The 23,131-nt window shown below is 33.7% G+C and overlaps 1 protein-coding gene across 1 annotated transcript; it reads left to right on the top strand.

The window, feature by feature from the left end:
- The first annotated feature begins 17,819 nt into the window (after positions 1-17,819).
- LOC139885525 (DNA repair protein XRCC3 homolog) lies at positions 17,820-18,933 on the top strand. The gene has a single exon (XM_071869282.1). The coding sequence runs from the start codon at positions 17,829-17,831 to the stop codon at positions 18,723-18,725; it is 897 nt and encodes a 298-aa protein (XP_071725383.1). The 5' UTR covers positions 17,820-17,828; the 3' UTR covers positions 18,726-18,933.
- The last annotated feature ends 4,198 nt before the right edge of the window (positions 18,934-23,131 follow it).

The following is a 23,131-nucleotide window of genomic DNA, read 5'->3' as shown; positions in this document are numbered from 1 at the left end:
TATGAATGATTTTTATCTCTATGTATGGGATGTGTATTGAAATATGAAATCTTGTGGTCTATTGTTACGATTTTATATATATAGGTTAAACCTATAACTCACCAACATTTTTGTTGACGTTTTAAGCATGTTTATTCTCAGGTGATTATTAAGAGCTTCCGCTGTCGCATACTTAAATAAGGACAATATTTGGAGTCCATGCTTGTATGATATTGTGTAAAAACTGCATTCAAGAAACTTATTTTGTTGTAACATATTTGTATTGTAAACCATTATGTAATGGTCGTGTGTAATTAGGATATTTTAGATTATCATTATTTGATAATCTACGTAAAGCTTTTTAAAACCTTTATCTATGAAATAAAGGTTATGGTTTGTTTTAAAAATGAATGCAGTCTTTGAAAAACGTCTCATATAGAGGTCAAAACCTCGCAACGAAATCGATTAATATGGAACGTTTTTAATCAATAAGAACGGGACATTTCAGTTGGTATCAGAGCGTTGGTCTTAGAGAACCAGAATTTTGCATTAGTGTGTCTTATCGAGTTTGTTAGGATGCATTAGTGAGTCTGGACTTCGACCGTGTTTACTTGAAAAATGATTGCTTAACAAATTTTGTTGGAAACTATATATTTTTAACATGTGAATATTATGTGATATATTAATCTCTTAACGCGTTTGATATTATGTGATAGATGTCTACCTCTAGAACAAGTCCCATTGACTCACCTAATAATAATGAAGAGTCAAATGTAAATTGGAATGATTCGTGGACTGATTCACAAGTTCCCGAAGAGGAACCGAAAGAAGAGTCGGAACCGGAAGAAGAATCGGAACCGGAAGAAGAATCGGAACCGGATGAAGAAATAGAACCGGTGGGGGAAATATTAAAACGGTTAAGTAAAAGAAAATCCTCAACCAACCGACCAAGGTTAATTATGGTCAATGGTGTTTCCGCCAAGGAAGCAAAATATTGGGAGGATTACCAATTCTCCGATGAATCGGATCTCGACGAGAATTCCGATGATGTTATAGAAATTACCCCAACTGAATTTAAAAAGGCAAAAGAAAATAATAAGGGAAAGGGCATAAAAATAGAGAAATCTAATTCCAACCCCGATGAACTTTATATGTATCGTCAACCCCCGAAGTCCTTAAGTTGTAACAATGACCCGGGAACCTCTAAACCACCAGGTTTTTCTAAACCAATGTGGAAAATTACGGCTCGTATTAGGGGAACATCATATATCCCAAGAAACTTGGCAAAACGAACCAAAACCGAACAAGAAGAAACGAACGAGTCGGAATAAGATAGTTATATTCGTGTGGTGTAATATATGTAATATAGTGTGCTTATGCTTTATGATATATGTAAAAATTGCTTGTATTAATAAGTATTTTTTTTATGAATCTAACTCTTGTCTATTTTACAGTATAAAAACACAAAATGGATAGACAACCCAATATTTTAAGAGACCTACCCGGAGACATGATTGATGAAATCTTGTCTAGAGTCGGTCAGAATTCTTCGGCACAACTACTTAAGGCGAGATCAGTTTGTAAGACATTCGAAGAACGTTCCAAGAATGCCTTGGTTTATAAAAGGCTTTCGTTCGAAAGATGGGGGATATCACATTGGGAAATCCATAAGTTACGATGTGTTTACTTTGACGCATATATTGCGGGGAACCCAAATGCTATTTTACGCAATGGGTTAAGAAATTATTTTGACTCAATATATCCGAATATTGGACTTCGTGATTTAGAAAAAGCGGCTAACATGCAACATAAAGAAGCATGTTATGCTTACGGATTAGTAATGTTCGCTTCTCACCAAAGTGAGAACAAGAACATCGGGCTACAACTATTAAACAAAACGTTCTCACAAGTGACGGAGTCGGTAATTGGGGTAAGAAATGAGGTTTTTAGGTTATTACGAGACTGTTGGTCATTACGTAACCCTCATCCCTTTGACGACGTTACAACACGCTGTCTTATCAACGGCCATAACGGTTATGTTCCACAAGACCAAGGATGGGAAGTAATCCTAGTAAAACCAGAATGCATGACTTGTTTCTGGACGTATGACTTACGTGTCTTTATTGCCTTTGCTGAACGACTTGTGTACTAGCTAGAATTATCTTCACAACCATCTTGTATCAAATTTATTGTGTGCTATATTTCATGCTATATGTAAAATAAGCGGTATTGTAAGTTTGTAAAATATTGTGTAAAAGTTTGAACGCGAAATATTATTATATTCAGTTTTTCATATAGAATTGTAGTAGTTGAATTGTATATTAGCTACTAAGTATGAACTTAACGGGTAGGTACTACCCGAATTTAAACTTATAAAACGCTAATATGAAGAAAAAGCTTTTATAAATGAGTTCATATTATGCTACGAAATACTATTAACTACTCTTAATATTCTGTATGATTAACTTGTTCCATTTGACTATTTTGAAGGAAATGGCACCGACTACTCGACACACCGTGAATATGAATGAAGAGGAATTCCGTACTTTTCTAGCTTCAAACATAGCCGCAGTACAGGCTGCGCTACATACCAACAATAACCTTGGATCTAGCAGTACAGGAAATCGTGTAGGATGCACCTACAAAGAATTCACTGCCTGCAAACCTTTGGAATTTGATGGAACCGAAGGACCGATCGGATTGAAACGGTGGACCGAGAAGGTCGAATCGGTGTTTGCCATAAGTAAGTGTACTGAAGAGGACAAAGTAAAGTACGCTACGCATACCTTCACAGGTTCTGCGTTAACATGGTGGAATACCTATCTAGAGCAAGTGGGACAAGACGATGCGTACGCACTACCGTGGTCAGCATTCAAGCACTTGATGAACGAGAAGTACCGTCCCAGAACCGAGGTCAATAAGCTCAAGACAGAACTTAGAGGGTTACGAACCCAAGGATTTGATATTACCACGTACGAAAGACGATTCACAGAATTGTGCCTATTGTGTCCGGGAGCATTCGAAGATGAGGAAGAGAAGATCGACGCGTTTGTGAAAGGATTGCCGGAAAGAATCCAAGAAGATATAAGTTCACACGAGCCCGCCTCCATACAACAGGCATGTAGAATGGCTCACAAACTCGTGAACCAGATTGAAGAAAGAATTAAAGAACAGACTGCTGAAGAGGCCAATGTGAAGCAAGTCAAAAGAAAGTGGGAGGAAAACGGTGATAAGAATCACCAATACAACAACAACAGCAATTACAACAATAATCGCAACAATTATCCCAACAATCGCAACATCAATCGCAACTACAACAAACGGCCCAACAACAACAACAACAACAACAACAGCAACTACAACAATCATCCCAACAACAATAATAACCGCAACAACAATAACAATCAGAAGCAGCTATGCCAAAGGTGTGAAAAGAATCACTCGGGGGTTCTGCACCAAATTTTGCAACAAGTGTAAAAGAAATGGTCATAGCGCGGCGAAGTGTGAGGTCTACGGACCAGGGGTTAATAGAACGAAAGGAACAAATGGTGTCGGAACGAGTAATGGCGGAGCAAGTAGTGTCGGAGCAAGTTATGCCAATGTAGTTTGTTATAAATGTGGAAAACCGGGCCACATTATTAGAAATTGCCCGAACCAGGAGAACACGAATGGACAAGGCCGTGGAAGAGTTTTCAATATTAATGCGGCAGAGGCACAGGAAGACCCGGAGCTTGTTACGGGTACGTTTCTTATTGAAAATAAATCTGCTTACGTTTTATTTGATTCGGGTGCGGATAGAAGCTATATGAGTAGAGATTTTTGTGCTAAATTAAGTTGTCCATTGACGCCTTTGGATAGTAAATTTTTACTCGAATTAGCAAATGGTAAATTAATTTCAGCAGATAATATATGTCGGAATCGAGAAATTAAACTGGTTAGCGAAACATTTAAGATTGATTTGATACCAGTAGAGTTAGGGAGTTTTGATGTGATAATCGGTATGGACTGGTTGAAAGAAGTGAAAGCGGAGATCGTTTGTTACAAAAATGCAATTCGCATTATACGAGAAAAAGGAAAACCCTTAATGGTGTACGGAGAAAAGGGCAACACGAAGCTACATCTTATTAGTAATTTGAAGGCACAAAAACTAATAAGAAAAGGTTGTTATGCTGTTCTAGCACACGTCGAGAAAGTACAAACTGAAGAAAAGAGCATCAATGATGTTCCCATTGCAAAAGAATTTCCCGATGTATTTCCGAAAGAATTACCGGGATTACCCCCACATCGATCCGTTGAATTTCAAATAGATCTTGTACCAGGAGCTGCACCAATAGCTCGTGCTCCTTACAGACTCGCACCCAGCGAGATGAAAGAACTGCAAAGCTAATTACAAGAACTTTTAGAGCGTGGTTTCATTCGACCAAGCACATCACCGTGGGGAGCTCCTATTTTGTTTGTCAAGAAGAAAGATGGTACATTCAGGTTGTGTATCGACTACCGAGAGTTGAACAAACTTACCATCAAGAACCGCTACCCACTACCGATAATCGATGACTTATTTGATCAACTACAAGGCTCGTCTGTTTATTCAAAGATTGACTTACGTTCCGGGTATCATCAAATGCGGGTGAAATAAGATGATATTCCAAAGACTGCTTTCAGAACACGTTACGGTCATTACGAGTTTATGGTCATGCCGTTTGGTTTAACTAATGCACCAGCTGTGTTCATGGACCTTATGAACCGAGTGTGTGGACCATACCTTGACAAGTTTGTCATTGTTTTCATTGATGACATACTTATTTACTCAAAGAACGACCAAGAACACGGTGAACATTTGAGAAAGGTGTTAGAAGTATTGCGGAAGGAAGAATTGTACGCTAAGTTTTCAAAGTGTGCATTTTGGTTGGAAGAAGTTCAATTCCTCGGTCACATAGTGAACAAAGAAGGTATTAAGGTGGATCCGGCAAAGATAGAAACTGTTGAAAAGTGGGAAACCCCAAAAACTCTAAAACACATACGCCAGTTTTTAGGACTAGCTGGTTACTACAGAAGGTTCATCCAAGACTTTTCCAGAATAGCAAAACCCTTGACTGCATTAACGCATAAAGGGAAGAAATTTGAATGGAATGATGAACAAGAGAAAGCGTTTCAGTTATTGAAGAAAAAGCTAACTACGGCACCTATATTGTCATTGCCTGAAGGGAATGATGATTTTGTGATTTATTGTGATGCATCAAAGCAAGGTCTCGGTTGTGTATTAATGCAATGAACGAAGGTGATTGCTTATGCGTCTAGACAATTGAAGATTCACGAACAAAATTATACGACGCACGATTTGGAATTAGGCGCGGTTGTTTTTGCATTAAAGACTTGGAGGCACTACTTATATGGGGTCAAAAGTATTATATATACCGACCACAAAAGTCTTCAACACATATTTAATCAGAAACAACTGAATATGAGGCAGCGTAGGTGGATTGAATTATTGAATGATTACGACTTTGAGATTCGTTACCACCCGGGGAAGGAAAATGTGGTAGCCGATGCCTTGAGCAGGAAGGACAGAGAACCCATTCGAGTAAAATCTATGAATATAATGATTCATAATAACATTACTACTCAAATAAAGGAGGCGCAACAAGGAGTTTTAAAAGAGGGAAATTTAAAGGATGAAATACCCAAAGGATCGGAGAAGCATCTTAATATTCGGGAAGACGGAACCCGGTATAGGGCTGAAAGGATTTGGGTACCAAAATTTGGAGATATGAGAGAAATGGTACTTAGAGAAGCTCATAAAACCAGATACTCAATACATCCTGGAACGGGGAAGATGTACAAGGATCTCAAGAAACATTTTTGGTGGCCGGGTATGAAAGCCGATGTTGCTAAATACGTAGGAGAATGTTTAACGTGTTCTAAGGTCAAAGCTGAGCATCAGAAACCATCAGGTCTACTTCAACAACCCGAAATCCCGAAATGGAAATGGGAAAACATTACCATGGATTTCATCACTAAATTGCCAAAGACTGCAAGTGGTTTTGATACTATTTGGGTAATAGTTGATCGTCTCACCAAATCAGCACACTTCCTACCAATAAGAGAAGATGACAAGATGGAGAAGTTAGCACGATTGTATTTGAAGGAAGTCATCTCCAGACATGGAATACCAATCTCTATTATCTCTGATAGGGATGGCAGATTTATTTCAAGATTCTGGCAGACATTACAGCAAGCATTAGGAACTCGTCTAGACATGAGTACTGCCTATCATCCACAAACTGATGGGCAGAGCGAAAGGACGATACAAACGCTTGAAGATATGCTACGAGCATGTGTTATTGATTTTGGAAACAGTTGGGATCGACATCTACCGTTAGCAGAATTTTTCTACAACAACAGCTACCATTCAAGCATTGAGATGGCGCCGTTTGAAGCACTTTATGGTAGAAAGTGCAGGTCTCCGATTTGTTGGAGTGAAGTGGGGGATAGACAGATTACGGGTCCGGAGATTATACAAGAAACTACCGAGAAGATCATCCAAATTCAACAACGGTTGAAAACCGCCCAAAGTCGACAAAAGAGCTACGCTGACATTAAAAGAAAAGATATAGAATTTGAAATTGGAGAGATGGTCATGCTTAAAGTTGCACCTTGGAAAGGCGTTGTTCGATTTGGTAAACGAGGGAAATTAAATCCAAGGTATATTGGACCATTTAAGATTATTGATCGTGTCGGACCAGTAGCTTACCGACTTGAGTTACCTCAACAACTCGCGGCTGTACATAACACTTTCCACGTCTCGAATTTGAAGAAATGTTTTGCTAAAGAAGATCTCACTATTCCGTTAGATGAAATCCAAATCAACGAAAAACTTCAATTCATCGAAGAACCCGTCGAAATAATGGATCGTGAGGTTAAAAGACTTAAGCAAAACAAGATTCCAATTGTCAAGGTTCGATGGAATGCTCGTAGAGGACCTGAGTTCACCTGGGAGTGTGAAGATCAGATGAAGAAGAAATACCCGCATCTATTTCCAGAAGATTCGTCAACACCTTCAACAGCTTAAAATTTCGGGACGAAATTTATTTAACGGGTAGGTACTGTAGTGACCCGAACTTTTCCATGTTTATATATATTAATTGAGATTGATATTTACATGATTAAATGTTTTCAACATGTTAAGCAATCAAACTTGTTAAGACTTGATTAATTGAAATAGGTTTCATATAGACAATTGACCACCCAAGTTGACCGGTGATTCACGAACGTTAAAACTTGTAAAAACTATATGATGACATATATATGGTTATATATATAGTTAACATGATATTATGATAAGTAAACATATCATTAAGTATATTAACAATGAACTACATATGTAAAAACAAGACTACTAACTTAATGATTTTGAAACGAGACATATATGTAACGATTATCGTTGTAACGACATTTAATGTATATATATCATATTAAGAGATATTCGTACATCATAATATCATGATAATATAATAATTTAAAATCTCTTTTGATATTATAAACATTGGGTTAACAGCATTTAACAAGATCGTTAACCTAAAGGTTTCAAAACAACATTTACATGTAACGACTAACGATGACTTAACGACTCAGTTAAAATGTATATACATGTAGTATTTTAATATGTATTTATACACTTTTGAAAGACTTCAATACACTTATCAAAATACTTCTACTTAACAAAAATGCTTACAATTACATCCTCGTTCAATTTCATCAACAATTCTACTCGTATGCACCCGTATTCGTACTCGTACAATACACAGCTTTTAGATGTATGTACTATTGGTATATACACTCCAATGATCAGCTCTTAGCAGCCCATGTGAGTCACCTAACACATGTGGGAACCATCATTTGGCAACTAGCATGAAATATCTCATAAAATTACAAAAATATGAGTAATCATTCATGACTTATTTACATGAAAATAAAATTACATATCCTTTATATCTAATCCATACACCAACGACCAAAAACACCTACAAAAACTTTCATTCTTCAATTTTCTTCATCTAATAGATCTCTCTCAAGTTCTATCTTCAAGTTCTAAGTGTTCTTCATAAATTCCAAAAGTTCTAGTTTCAAAAAATCAAGAATACTTTCAAGTTTGCTAGCTCACTTCCAATCTTGTAAGGTGATCATCCAACCTTAAGAAATCTTTGTTTCTTACAGTAGGTTATAATTCTAATACAAGGTAATAATCATATTCAAACTTTGGTTCAATTTCTATAACTATAACAATCTTATTTCAAGTGATGATCTTACTTGAACTTGTTTTCGTGTCATGATTCTACTTCAAGAACTTCGAGCCATCCAAGGATCCATTGAAGCTAGATCCATTTTTCCCTTTTCCAGTAGGTTTATCCAAGGAACTTAAGGTAGTAATGATGTTCATAACATCATTCGATTCATACATATAAAGCTATCTTATTCGAAGGTTTAAACTTGTAATCACTAGAACATAGTTTAGTTAATTCTAAACTTGTTCGCAAACAAAAGTTAATCCTTCTAACTTGACTTTTAAAATCAACTAAAAACATGTTCTATATCTATATGATATGCTAACTTAATGATTTAAAACATGGAAACACGAAAAACACCGTAAAACCGGATTTACGCCGTCGTAGTAACACCGCGGGCTGTTTTGGGTTAGTTAATTAAAAACTATGATAAACTTTGATTTAAAAGTTGTTATTCTGAGAAAATGATTTTTATTATGAACGTGAAACTATATCCAAAAATTATGGTTAAACTCAAAGTGGAAGTATGTTTTCTAAAATGGTCATCTAGACGTTGTTCTTTCGACTGAAATGACTACCTTTACAAAAATGACTTGTAACTTATTTTTCCGACTATAAACCTATACTTTTTCTATTTAGATTCATAAAATAGAGTTCAATATGAAACCATAGCAATTTGATTCACTCAAAACGGATTTAAAATGAAGAAGTTATGGGTAAAACAAGATTGGATAATTTTTCTCATTTTAGCTACGTGAAAATTGGTAACAAATCTATTCCAACCATAACTTAATCAACTTGTATTGTATATTATATAATCTTGAGATACCATAGACACGTATACAATGTTTCGACCTATCATGTCGACACATCTATATATATTTCGGAACAACCATAGACACTCTATATGTGAATGTTGGAGTTAGCTATACAGGGTTGAGGTTGATTCCAAAATATATATAGTTTGAGTTGTGATCAATACTGAGATACGTATACACTGGGTCGTGGATTGATTCAAGATAATATTTATCGATTTATTTCTGTACATCTAACTGTGGACAACTAGTTGTAGGTTACTAACGAGGACAGCTGACTTAATAAACTTAAAACATCAAAATATATTAAAAGTGTTGTAAATATATTTTGAACATACTTTGATATACATGTATATATTGTTATAGGTTCGTGAATCAACCAGTGGCCAAGTCTTACTTCCCGACGAAGTAAAAATCTGTGAAAGTGAGTTATAGTCTCACTTTTAAAATCTAATATTTTTGGGATGAGAATACATGCAGGTTTTATAAATGATTTACAAAATAGACACAAGTACGTGAAACTACATTCTATGGTTGAATTATCGAAATCGAATATGCCCCTTTTTATTAAGTCTGGTAATCTAAGAATTAGGGAACAGACACCCTAATTGACGCGAATCCTAAAGATAGATCTATTGGGCTTAACAAACCCCATCCAAAGTACCGGATGCTTTAGTACTTCGAAATTTATATCATATCCGAAGGGTGTCCCGGAATGATGGGGATATTCTTATATATGCATCTTGTTAATGTCGGTTACCAGGTGTTCACCATATGAATGATTTTTATCTCTATGTATGGGATGTGTATTGAAATATGAAATCTTGTGGTCTATTGTTACGATTTTATATATATAGGTTAAACCTATAACTCACCAACATTTTTGTTGACGTTTTAAGCATGTTTATTCTCAGGTGATTATTAAGAGCTTCCGCTGTCGCATACTTAAATAAGGACAAGATTTAGAGTCCATGCTTGTATGATATTGTGTAAAAACTGCATTCAAGAAACTTATTTTGTTGTAACATATTTGTATTGTAAACCATTATGTAATGGTCGTGTGTAAACAGGATATTTTAGATTATCATTATTTGATAATCTACGTAAAGCTTTTTAAAACCTTTATTTATGAAATAAAGGTTATGGTTTGTTTTAAAAATGAATGCAGTCTTTGAAAAACGTCTCATATAGAGGTCAAAACCTCGCAACGAAATCAATTAATATGGAACGTTTTTAATCAATAAGAACGGGACATTTCAGGAAGCTCTTAGTATTCACCTGAGAATAAACATGCTTTAAACGTCAACAAAAATGTTGGTGAGTTATAGGTTTAACCTATATATATCAAATCGTAACAATAGACCACAAGATTTCATATTTCAATACACATCCCATACATAGAGATAAAAATCATTCATATGGTGAACACCTGGTAACCGACATTAACAAGATGCATATATATAAGAATATCCCCATCATTCCGGGACACCCTTCGGATATAATATAAATTTCGAAGTACTAAAGCATCAGGTACTTTGAATGGGGTTTGTTAGGCCCAATAGATCTATCTTTAAGATTCGCGTCAATTAGGGTGTCTGTTCTCTAATTCTTAGATTACCAGACTTAATAAAAAGGGGCATATTCAATTTCAATAATTCAACCATAGAATGTAGTTTCACGTACATGTGTCTATTTTTTAAATCATTTATAAAACCTGCATGTATTCTCATCCCAAAAATATTAGATTTTAAAAGTGGGACTATAACTCACTTTCACAGATTTTTACTTCGTCGGGAAGTAAGACTTGGCCACTGGTTGATTCACGAACCTATAACAATATATACATATATATCAAAGTATGTTCAAAATATATTTACAACACTTTTAATATATTTTGATGTTTTAAGTTTATTAAGTCAGCTGTCCTCGTTAGTAACCTACAACTAGTTGTCTACAGTTAGATGTACAGAAATAAATCGATAAATATTATCTTGAATCAATCCACGACCCAGTGTATACGTATCTCAGTATTGATCACAACTCAAACTATATATATTTTGGAATCAACCTCAACCCTGTATAGCTAACTCCAACATTCACATATAGAGTGTCTATGGTTGTTCCGAAATATATATAGATGTGTCGACATGATAGGTCGAAATATTGTATACGTGTCTATGGTATCTCAAGATTACATAATATACAATACAAGTTGATTAAGTTATGGCTGGAATAGATTTGTTGCCAATTTTCACGTAGCTAAAATGAGAAAAATTATCCAATCTTGTTTTACCCATAACTTCTTCATTTTAAATCCGTTTTGAGTGAATAAAATTGCTATGGTTTCATATTGAACTCTATTTTATGAATCTAAACAGAAAAAGTATAGGTTTATAGTCGGAAAAATAAGTTACAAGTCGTTTTTGTAAAGGTAGTCATTTCAGTCGAAAGAACGACGTCTAGATGACCATTTTAGAAAACATACTTCCACTTTGAGTTTAACCATAATTTTTGGATATAGTTTTATGTTCATAATAAAAATCATTTTCCCAGAATAACAATTTTTAAATCAAAGTTTATCATAGTTTTTAATTAACTAACCCAAAACAGCCCGCGGTGTTACTACGACGGCGTAAATCCGGTTTTACGGTGTTTTTCGTGTTTCCAGGTTTTAAATCATTAAGTTAGCATATCATATAGATATAGAACATGTGTTTAGTTGATTTTAAAAGTCAAGTTAGAAGGATTAACTTTTATTTGCGAAAAAGTTTAGAATTAACTAAACTATGTTCTAGTGATTACAAGTTTAAACCTTCGAATAAGATAGCTTTATATGTATGAATCGAATGATGTTATGAACATAATTACTACCTAAAGTTTCTTGGATAAACCTACTGGAAATGAGAAAAATAGATCTAGCTTCAAAGGATCCTTGGATGGCTTGAAAGTTCTTGAAGCAGAATCATGACACGAAAACAATTTCAAGTAAGATTTCCACTCGAAATAAGATTGTTATAGTTATAGAAATTGAATTAAAGTTTGAATATGATTATTACCTTGTATTAGAAAGATAACCTACTGTAAGTAACAAAGGTTTCTTGATCTTGGATGATTACTTGGAATGGATTTAGAAAACTTGGAAGTAAACTTGCAATCTTGGAAGTATTCTTGATTTTATGAAATTAGAACTTTTAGAATTTATGAAGAACACTTAGAACTTGAAGATAGAACTTGAGAGAGATCAATTAGATGAAGAAAATTGAAGAATGAAAGTGTTTGTAGGTGTTTTTGGTCATTGGTGTATGAATTAGATATAAAGGATATGTAATTTTGTTTTCATGTAAATAAGTCATGAATGATTACTCATATTTTTGTAATTTTATGAGATATCTCATGCTAGTTGCCAAATGATGGTTTCCACATGTGTTAGGTGACTAACATGGGCTGCTAAGAGCTGATCATTGGAGTGTATATACCAATAGTACATACATCTAAAGGCTGTGTATTGTACGAGTACGAATACGGGTGCATACGAGTAGAATTGTTGATGAAACTGAACGAGGATGTAATTGTAAGCATTTTTGTTAAGTAGAAGTATTTTGATAAGTGTCTTGAAGTCTTTCAAAAGTGTATGAATACATATTAAAACACTACATGTATATACATTTTAACTGAGTCGTTAAGTCATCGTTAGTCGTTACATGTAAATGTTGTTTTGAAACCTTTAGGTTAACGATCTTGTTGAATGTTGTTGACCCATTGTTTATTATAAAAAATGAGATGTTAAATTGTTATATTATCATGATATTATGATATATAATATATCTTAGTATGATACGTATACAGTTAAATGCCGTTACAACGATAATCGTTACATATATGTCTCGTTTCGAAATCATTAAGTTAGTAGTCTTATTTTTACATATGTATTTCATTGTTAATACACTTAATAATATATTTACTTATCATTTAACATAATTAACCAAGTATATCAATATCTTAATATGATTCATATGTACATAGTAAGACGTTGTTATAACGATAATCGTTATATATATATATATATATATATATATATATATATATATATATATATATATATATATATATATATATATCGTTTTCGAGTTTCTTAAATTAATAGTCTCATTTTTATGTATATAACTCATTGTTAAAATACTTAATGAGATACATACTTATAATAAAATCATGTTAACTATATATATAACCATATATATGTCATCGTATAGTTTTTACAAGTTTTAACGTTCGTGAATCACCGGTCAACTTGGGTGGTCAATTGTCTATATGAAATCTATTTCAATTAATCAAGTCTTAACAAGTTTGATTGCTTAACATGTTGGAAACACTTAATCATGTAAATAACAATTTCATTTAATACATATATAAACATGGAAAAGTTCGGGTCACTACAGTAATCATCCAAGATCAAGAAACCTTTGTTATTTACAGTAGGTTATCTTTCTAATACAAGGTAATAATCATATTCAAACTTTAATTCAATTTCTATAACTATAACAATCTTATTTCGAGTGGAAATCTTATTTGAAATTGTTTTCGTGTCATGATTCTGCTTCAAGAACTTTCAAGCCATCCAGGGATCCTTTGAAGCTAGATCCATTTTTCTCATTTTCAGTAGGTTTATCCAAGGAACTTGAGGTAGTAATGATGTTCATAACATCATTCGATTCATACATAAAAAGCTGTTTTATTCAACGTTATAAACTTGTAATCACTAGAACATAGTTTAGTTAATTCTAAACTTGTTCACAAATAAAGTTAATCCTTCTAACTAGACTTTTAAAATAAACTAAACACATGTTCTATATCTATATGATATGCTAACTTAATGATTTAAAACCCGGAAACACGATAAACACCATAAAACTGGATATACGCCGTCCTAGTAAAACCGGAGGCTGTTTTGGTTGGGATAATTAAAAGCTAAGAAGAACTTTGATTTAAAAGCTATACTTCTGGAAAAATGATTTTTCTTATGAACATGAAACTATATCCAATAATCATGGTTAAACTCAAAGTGAAAGTATGTTTTTCAAAATGGTCATCGAGATGTCGTTCTTTCGACGCAAATGACTACCTCTTTCAAAAACGACTTGTAACTTTTATTTTCGACTATAAACTTATACTTTTTCTGTTTAGATTCATAAAGTTAAGTTCAATACGAAACCGTGACCACTGGAATTACTCAAAACGGATTAGAAACGAAGAAATGGCGAGTAAAACAAGATTGATAAAAACTACTCATTTTACCTACGTGAAAGTTAGTAATAAATCTATTCCAACCATAACCTAATCAACTTATATTGTATATTATGTAATCTTGAGATACCATAGACACGTATACAATGTTTCGACCTATCATGTCGACCCATCTATATATATATTGCGGAACAACCATAGACACTCTATATGTGAATGTTGGAGTTAGCTATACAGGGTTGAGGTTGATTCCAAAATATATATATAGTTTAAGTTGTGATCAATACTGAGATACATATACACTGGGTCGTGGATTGATTCCAGATAATATATATCAATTTTTTTTTCTGTACATCTAACTTTGGACAACTAGTTGTAGGTTACTAACGAGGACAACTGACTTAATGAACTTAAAACATCAAAATATATTAAAAGTGTTGTAAATATATTTTGAACATACTTTGATATATATGTACATAATTGTTTTAGGTTCGTGAATCGACCAGTGGCCAAGTCTTACTTCCCGACGAAGTAAAAATCTGTGAAAGTGAGTTATAGTCCCACTTTTAAAATCTAATATTTTTGGGATGAGAATACATGCAGGTTTTATAAATGATTTACAAAATAGACACAAGTACGTGAAACTACATTCTATGGTTGAATTATCGAAATCGAATATGCCCCTTTTTATTAAGTCTGGTAATCTAAGAATTAGGGAACAGACACCCTAATTGACGCGAATCCTAAAGATAGATCTATTGGGCCTAACAAACCCCATTCAAAGTACCGGATGCTTTAGTACTTCGAAATTTATATCATATCCGAAGGGTGTCCCGGAATGATGGGGATATTCTTAAATATGCATCTTGTTAATGTCGGTTACCAGGTGTTCGCCATATGAATGATTTTTATCTCTATGTATGGGATGTATATTGAAATATGAAATCTTGTGGTCTATTGTTACGATTTGATATATATAGGTTAAACCTATAACTCACCAACATTTTTGTTGACGTTTTAAGCATGTTTATTCTCAGGTGATTATTAAGAGCTTCCGCTGTCGCATACTTAAATAAGGACAAGATTTGGAGTCCATGCTTGTATGATATTGTGTAAAAACTGCATTCAAGAAACTTATTTCGTTGTAACATATTTGTATTGTAAACCATCATGTAATAGTCGTGTGTAAACAGGATATTTTAGATTATCATTATTTGATAATCTACGTAAAGCTTTTTAAACTTTATTGATGAAATAAAGGTTATGGTTTGTTTTAAAATGAATGCAGTCTTCGAAAAACGTCTCATATAGAGGTCAAAACCTCGCAACGAAATCAGTTAATATGGAACGTTTTTAATCAATAAGAACGGGACATTTCAGAGATAAACTTCCATATACATTTTCCAATACTTGTAGTTGTTGCCTACAAGTCTTTCCATACCGTTGATCATACCACCGTTGTTTACATTTGAGACTTCCATTTTTGATAGCAAAAATTTAGCTTTGTAACTTTGAGTATTTGTACACAAAGATTAATTTTAAAACCAAGCTCTAGATACCATATGAGAATTAATAACTTGCTAGAATAGAAGTTTAGTAAACAAAATATGAACAAAGAATGTGCAAACTTGAAGTGTATGTAAATGGTTTACCTTATTTTCAAATTTTACATTCTACCTCTTTAAATACAAGAGAAATATTAAATGCATAATAAATGAAACCAACTATATCTAAGAAACATTAAATGACAACTACACCTAGAAATTATTAAATGCCAATTACACAACTATCATAAATGCATTTATCTAAAAATTTGGAAATATCTCATAAATGAAGGGATTATAAAATCTCATAAATCAAGAGATTATGTTGCACTAATTTTAACATAAAGGCAAGGGTTAACGCCTGTCAAAAGTAAAAATACGGTTAAAGTTGGTCAAATCAATTAAAATTGACGTACTCCGTAGTTTAGTTTTACTTTTTGTATTACATTAGCAATAATAGCGTTTAAAGGTACAAACTGGTCAATGAATGTTTGTTGACTTTAAAATGTGTATACATTCATATATTTAAAAGTCACCATCGCTCAACATCCGTCTCGACCTTTGAGGTCCCAATCGTCTCGACCCCGTTTTGGGTCATTTTCAACTTTGATGGAGACTATCAATGTATAAAGTGGAGACTTGGGTTAATCTGTAGAAATAAGGATTGGGGCTCACATCCAATTTATGCCCGTTATGTGACTCAGATTCGGAAACCAGAGACCATATCTCCACTTCGTGCAGGTGTACGATTATCATATGGTGCAAATACTTATTTTGGTGGAATTTTAAGTGCCAACTCCGTGTAGTATTAATAACGCAATCAGTTCGCCCAATTATAACTTTGTAGCGGATAAATTAAAAAAAGCGGCCCTCGCTTTAAGGTACATCCTATTCTGGCTAACTTGGAAGTGGAGAAACAAGTTGATTCGTGCCACAAGTGATCAAAGGGGATCAATACTCAAGGAGGATGCCATGGAGAGCTTGAGTTTTTTTTGGCTTTTCTCTTAATATGTAATAGAGGGGGCTTGATCAAAGAAGACCTTGAAACTTGGAAATATGATCCTACAAGCTTAGTAAAGTAATATGTGTTGTAATTATCAGGGGCCATATAGATTGAAGTTGCGTTTAATATGGTTGTAATTCTCTTGTAAAGGGGCTACCTAGCCTACTTGCATCTTGAGTGTTATTCAATGAAATCCAGCTTTTCAAAATAAAAATAAAAAATCTAATTACAAATTGTAACACACATGTCGAAGATTATCGGAACAGCCATCGGAGATTAAGCAAAATTAAATCAATAAGGTATATTAAATTATTAACTATTAAGGAAATACGGAGTAAAAAAGGCGAAAAGTTAAAAGATTAGTTTATTTTCAAATTCAAGCTCAATTTCTGTAAACTTGCTTGCTGATTTTCCTTCGTACATAACACGCCAACTCCATGAAAGGCTTCTTGAAAATGATTTGGTTTTTCAGTTATTAATAATATACTTCCCTCCCTCTCATATCTATTCCAGTATTTCTTTTATCAATATCTTAAATTAATTGTCTACTTCCTTTAATAGAAAAAAATAATGTGATAAATCTCTTTAGTGCCTATACTTTATACATGTAAGACAAAAATATGATTAAAAAGCAAGGGGTAAAACTCGAAAGTTAACAGAAAAGTACATGTGTTAGGTACTTTTTCTTAAACTGTGTATTTTTTATTTGGGGACAATATATTTGAGACGAAGGGAGTATAAATTAAATCTACTCTATTTAGCATGGCTTTTAATTTCATAATGTAAATTTTGATTGTAATTGTATGACATTAAATATGTTTACAGAGATCATAGACTTCATACTTTCATTTCATTGCATCAATGAAAACAAAAACAATAGGAAAGGACGATAATAGCCCGGGAATTAGGTTGATTTAAACTTGTCAAATCCAATTTCCCCCCATCTCTTCTTTTCTCCCAACCAATGAGACCGGAAAACCTTCTTCTCCGTCCCACCGCCACTCAATACTGCACTCTCGGTTGTCCGATACTCGACGCCTTTCTCCGTGGCGGAATCCCTTGCAACTCAATCACCGAAATCGTTTCCGAAAGCGGCTGCGGCAAAACCCAACTTTCCCTCCAACTCCTTTTCACCGCCCAACTCCCCAACAACCTTAACGGTCTCTCCGGTTGCTCTCTTTACATCTACACCGAATTCCCATTTCCCCACCGCCGGTTCAACCAACTTTTTCAATCTTTCCGTTTGTCTCAACCGATTCTTTTTGCGTCGTCACGTGACCCACGTGACTACATATTTACTCGTGATTGTCACACTGCACACCACCTGCTCGACGTATTGCTTCAGTTAGGGTCTCGTCTTGGGAAAGTGAAGGAGACGAGGTTAAATGTTAAGTTAATCGTTATTGATTCGATTGCAGCGTTGTTTAGGAGTGATTTTGAGAATAATGCGAGTGATTTAAAGAAAAGGTGTTCGTTGTTTTTTAGGATTTCGTCTGTTTTGAAGTCGCTTGCTCATCAGTTTGGGATTGCGATTGTGGTGACGAACCAGGTGGGTGATTCGATGGGTGATGATGGGGTGAGTGGCGTTCGGGTTGGGAATTTGGAAGGGTTGTATACGTCTGGAAGACGAGTATGTCCTTCTTTGGGATTGGCTTGGGCTAATTGTGTTAACTCTAGATTGTTTTTGTCGATGAATGAGGAAATAGAAGGTGTAAATAATGGTTTAGTCGACGGCGAGTATAGTGGTTATGTTAATACACGAAAAAGGAGGGAACTTCATGTCGTTTTTGCTCCTCATTTAGCTTGTTCGTCTTGCGAGTTTGTTATTACGAAGGATGGTGTTTTTGGAGTTGATAGATGAGTTTCATTTGCAATGAAATTGGATTTCCATGTGCAAATATTGTCTTTTATGGTCTTATTTTCCTTCAAGTCTTGTTATTTTTTTGGGTTATTTATCTTCATTATCAGCTATATACATATATGGCCCTGTTTTGTGCAGAACTTTGCCTATTAAGAAGTGTTTAAATTAATTCTATTTCCGGGGACTATTTGCCTCACTGGGGAAACTAGTTTGTGCCATTGACATATGTTTAGAAATATTTCTACAAATGTTATGATTTCTTTAATTGAATAATTAGTTATGGTTTTTGTATATTGTATGATACAAATAATATGGACTTGGATTACTCGCCTCTTTTCTGTAAAGGCGTTTTCATACAGATTTCTAGCATCAACGGTCACTAAATTGAAGTTAGGGAACTACAATCGCTGCGCCTGTGTGTCCGTGATAGCAAGAGACTGAACAAAGTGACCAAATGTGCACACAATTATAAAGGTAACCATTATTATTTACATTTACAGATTTGAGTCCAGCGCAATTCTTACTTTCTTAGTATATTGCTCCAACCTGCATTTATTTCTTTGACACATATAATCATGAAAACATGAGTTCCCCGTTTTGTATATATTATGAACGTTATCTAGCGAAATCTTTGAATCGTGCAGGTGGAACTGGAAGTGTTTGCCAGCCTTGTTAATTAAACCTCTAGTATTAACTATTAAGTGCAAAATATGAAATAGCTTTAGTCTCTATTTATCATATCAACCTTGCTCGTTTTTCTATACAGCATTATGTTGATAGCATATTTAAACTCATGGTTATGGAAAGGGATATTTAGATGTATGCTTTCAAATTGATTATGTGATGTTGAATGATCAGAGTAAAGCAGGCTAGTAAAGACGGTGTTTGGCTTTGTTTTTGTTGTTCGAGTGTTGACAAATTCTGATATTCTAGCAACTAAAATTTGTTCTGTGAAATCGAAGTAAAATCATTTGGAATAATGTTAGAAAAAGGTAAACATTTAGGTTGACTTTAGCCGTACTCGATTATGTTGCAACTGATATAAAGCTGATGATCCGAAATTGCTTATTTCACCCACGATAGTTGGATATTCAGAAGTAAAGTCAACCTAACTAACTTTAAATTTGTTTTCCATTTCTAAAAAACTAACCAAATATTTGACTCTGCACAGCAAAAAAAATGTTAGCCTGCAGGAAGTCAAGAAGTTCTAAACAAGTCAGTTGGACTAGGAGTTTGGTGAATATCCAAGGGGGCTTGTTAGGCTGTCCGAAGTTGAGAACTTTTGTTAAGCATAAGTATGTCAAACTACATAACAGAATTGATAATGATCAGACGATTTTGAAGGCTATCAAACTTTATGAGTTGGTTATAATGTTATATAATGTTCAATTGGAATACATAATGGATGACACAGGAAAAGAAACATGCAATCATTTAAATATTGTTATGAAAAACTTGATATCTTACAGAATTGTATTATATCAATAGGATACAGCATGTCAGCATGTGTAACAACTAACAAGTAAAATATAACATAGTTTAAGATCTTCCCTTCTTAAATAAGTAAAATATTGCTAGAGTGGATAGCTAAGTTATTGACCGAAAATCTATGCAACGGTCTAATACATAGTAGAAAATAGTCATTTCTTTTTCTATCTTGTCCTTTTATTGTTTGTACTAGTCCGTATTACATCACACTGAAAGATTGTTTGATTTTATATCTCGTAAGAGTCGCACAAGGTTCTCAAGAGTCACGCACGAGAATGTACATACATCTATCCAGGTACACATCTGAGTCTACCGCCTTTCCAATAATAGTGTTACATTTTTTATAAAGTTAACACATAAACTGTCATCTCTTACATGTATATGTTGGGAGTACGAAAAAGATTGAAACAAAATTGAAATGATGTTGGTGGCTGTATCTCGCGACCTGCATATGTCTTCTAGCGGTCGCGAGTTTGATTCACGATAGAAAGAAATGGTGTTGTAGACGCAAGGAGCACATTAGTGAATCTGGAAGTTTTGGTTACAAGGCTAGCAACCATAATGGTCTTTATCGCGGTCGCGAGGTGCATCAGACGGTGAGAAGTTGGTTTTCGACTAGAACTCCTCGTTTGGTTCCAATTCGTCTTTATAAATTAAACTTTCATGTAACCTGTAACTAAGCACGGATTTTAATAAAGAAACTTCTTTGGTTGGCCGTGTATTAAATAATCACATTGATTACATATAACCACGTTATATTCTCGTATGTTTTACGTTCTCGCAATTTATTCTTCGTGATCACTTAGTTTTTCTGTTTATTGTTCGTGAGTTTGATAACAAAGTGTTATCAAGTCTTGTTAGGTCTCACCCATACGTTCTAACAAGTGGTATCGGAACTTAGGTTACGTGTTTGCGGCCTTTGTGAGAACAATGGCAGATTAGAGAGATCTAAAGATTGATCGCTTTGGTGGGTCCGATTTCAGTTTTCGGAAGATGCAATTTGAAGACTTTCTCAGCCGTTATCTAAGGCTAAACCCGAAGGCATGGAGCAAGAAAAGAGTGACATCTGTTAGATAGGCAAGCTCCAGGGTTGTTCGACTTTCTCCGACCAAGCATGTTGCTTACAACATTGTGAGTGAAACACAACTGCGACATTGATTGTAGCTTTGTCTAACTTGTATGGAATGTCTCTTGCTTTGAATAAGGTTTTCTTAATACGGCAGTTGGTGAATGCTAAGATGGTAGACGGTTCATCGGCAGCGGATCATGTTGAAATGCCCCGTTCATATCATTTATAAACGTTACATAATAATTGATTTCATTGAGAGGTATTTGACCTCTATATGATACATTTTACAAACATTGCATTCGTTTTTAAAAGACAAACTTTCATTACATCGAAAGTTGACATGTATGCATACCATTTCATAATATATCCAAACTATAAATGACTTAATCTGTCATTTACTTAATAATAATCTTTATTGAACTCAACGACTTGAATGCAACATCTTTTGAAATATGTCATGAATGACTCCAAGTAATATCTTTAAAATGAGCAAATGCACAACGGAAGATTTCTTTCAAACATGAGAATAAACATGCTTTCAAGTGTCAACCAAAAGGTTGGTGAGTTCATTAGTTTATTATAAACAATCATTTCCATTAATTTAATAGACCACAAGATTTTCATTTCCATTTCTCATAAACATCATGCATCTGCATAAAAATCATTCATATGGTGAACGCTTGATAACCGAACTAACAGGATGCATATAGAGTATCCCCCCGCATACCGGCTCATTCGCAATCAGTATGCTATATACCGGCCGTCGCAATCAGTATATATCGATCGAAGTACTAAAACATTCCAAATTCCAGAATGGGACTTGTCAAAGTCCATAGATCTATTTTTAGGATTCGCGTCAATTAAAAGGCAATTATAACGTCCAACTAATTCTTAGGTTACCAAGCTAAAAGGCGTGATATTCGATTTCGATAATCCAATCATAGAATGTAATTTTCGAGTACTTGTGTCTATTTCGTCAAACATTTATAAAACAACGCACGTATTCTCTGTCCCAAAAATATATATTGCAAAAGCATTTAAAAATGGAGTAATGAAACTCACGATACTGTATTTCGTAGTGATTTATACATATGACGGCACTGAACAAGTGCAGGGTTGGCCTCGGATTCACGAACCTATATTAAGTATATATATTTATATGTTGGTCAATATCTGTCTAACAATTTAGGTCAAGTCGTAGTGTACCACAATCCTAATGCTCGAGATTATCATGCAAAAGTCAACAAAAGTCATCTAATCCAAAAATGACTTTCAAAATCTATACATGTTTATTATATAATTATATTATCAAAGTATAAGTCTTGATATTTGAATGAATCGATAATTTACAAAACTCAAATTATTACATAACTGACTAAATTGTCATATCCGAATTTTTTTAGATAAATCAATGTAACTAGTTTATATATATTTATTTGTAATCTACATGTTATTTTAATGAATTATATGTTATTTTAATAATTAAATAACCTATATTTATTCTACATATTTTAAGTAGTTAATATTTATATAGTAAATATTTCTTAAATTATTTCATCATTTATTATAATGTATTAATGATAAAAATTTATGTTAATATATGATAAAATATATTTTTATATATTAAGTAATATAATTTATATAACGTTTACATAATATCATTTTAATGATAAAAATACAGTGGTATGTATTATTAATATAATTGTATTACATGTGATAAATATATATTTGTATCAAATATTTATTTGATTAATTAATATAATATTGATAATAATAATAATAATGAACAAAAGTTGTATTATTTTGTAATAATAATAATATTAATTATTTTAATAATAATAATAATAAT

Source organism: Rutidosis leptorrhynchoides, chromosome 1, assembly GCF_046630445.1.
Source record: "Rutidosis leptorrhynchoides isolate AG116_Rl617_1_P2 chromosome 1, CSIRO_AGI_Rlap_v1, whole genome shotgun sequence".
Taxonomy (NCBI): Eukaryota; Viridiplantae; Streptophyta; class Magnoliopsida; order Asterales; family Asteraceae; genus Rutidosis; species Rutidosis leptorrhynchoides.
This window is presented reverse-complemented; position numbering and strand designations above follow the sequence as displayed.

What these genes read in the sequence shown, in the direction of transcription:
- LOC139885525 (XM_071869282.1), top strand. Translation starts at nt 17,829, where the DNA reads ATGAGACCGGAAAACCTTCTTCTCCGTCCCACCGCCACTCAATACTGC.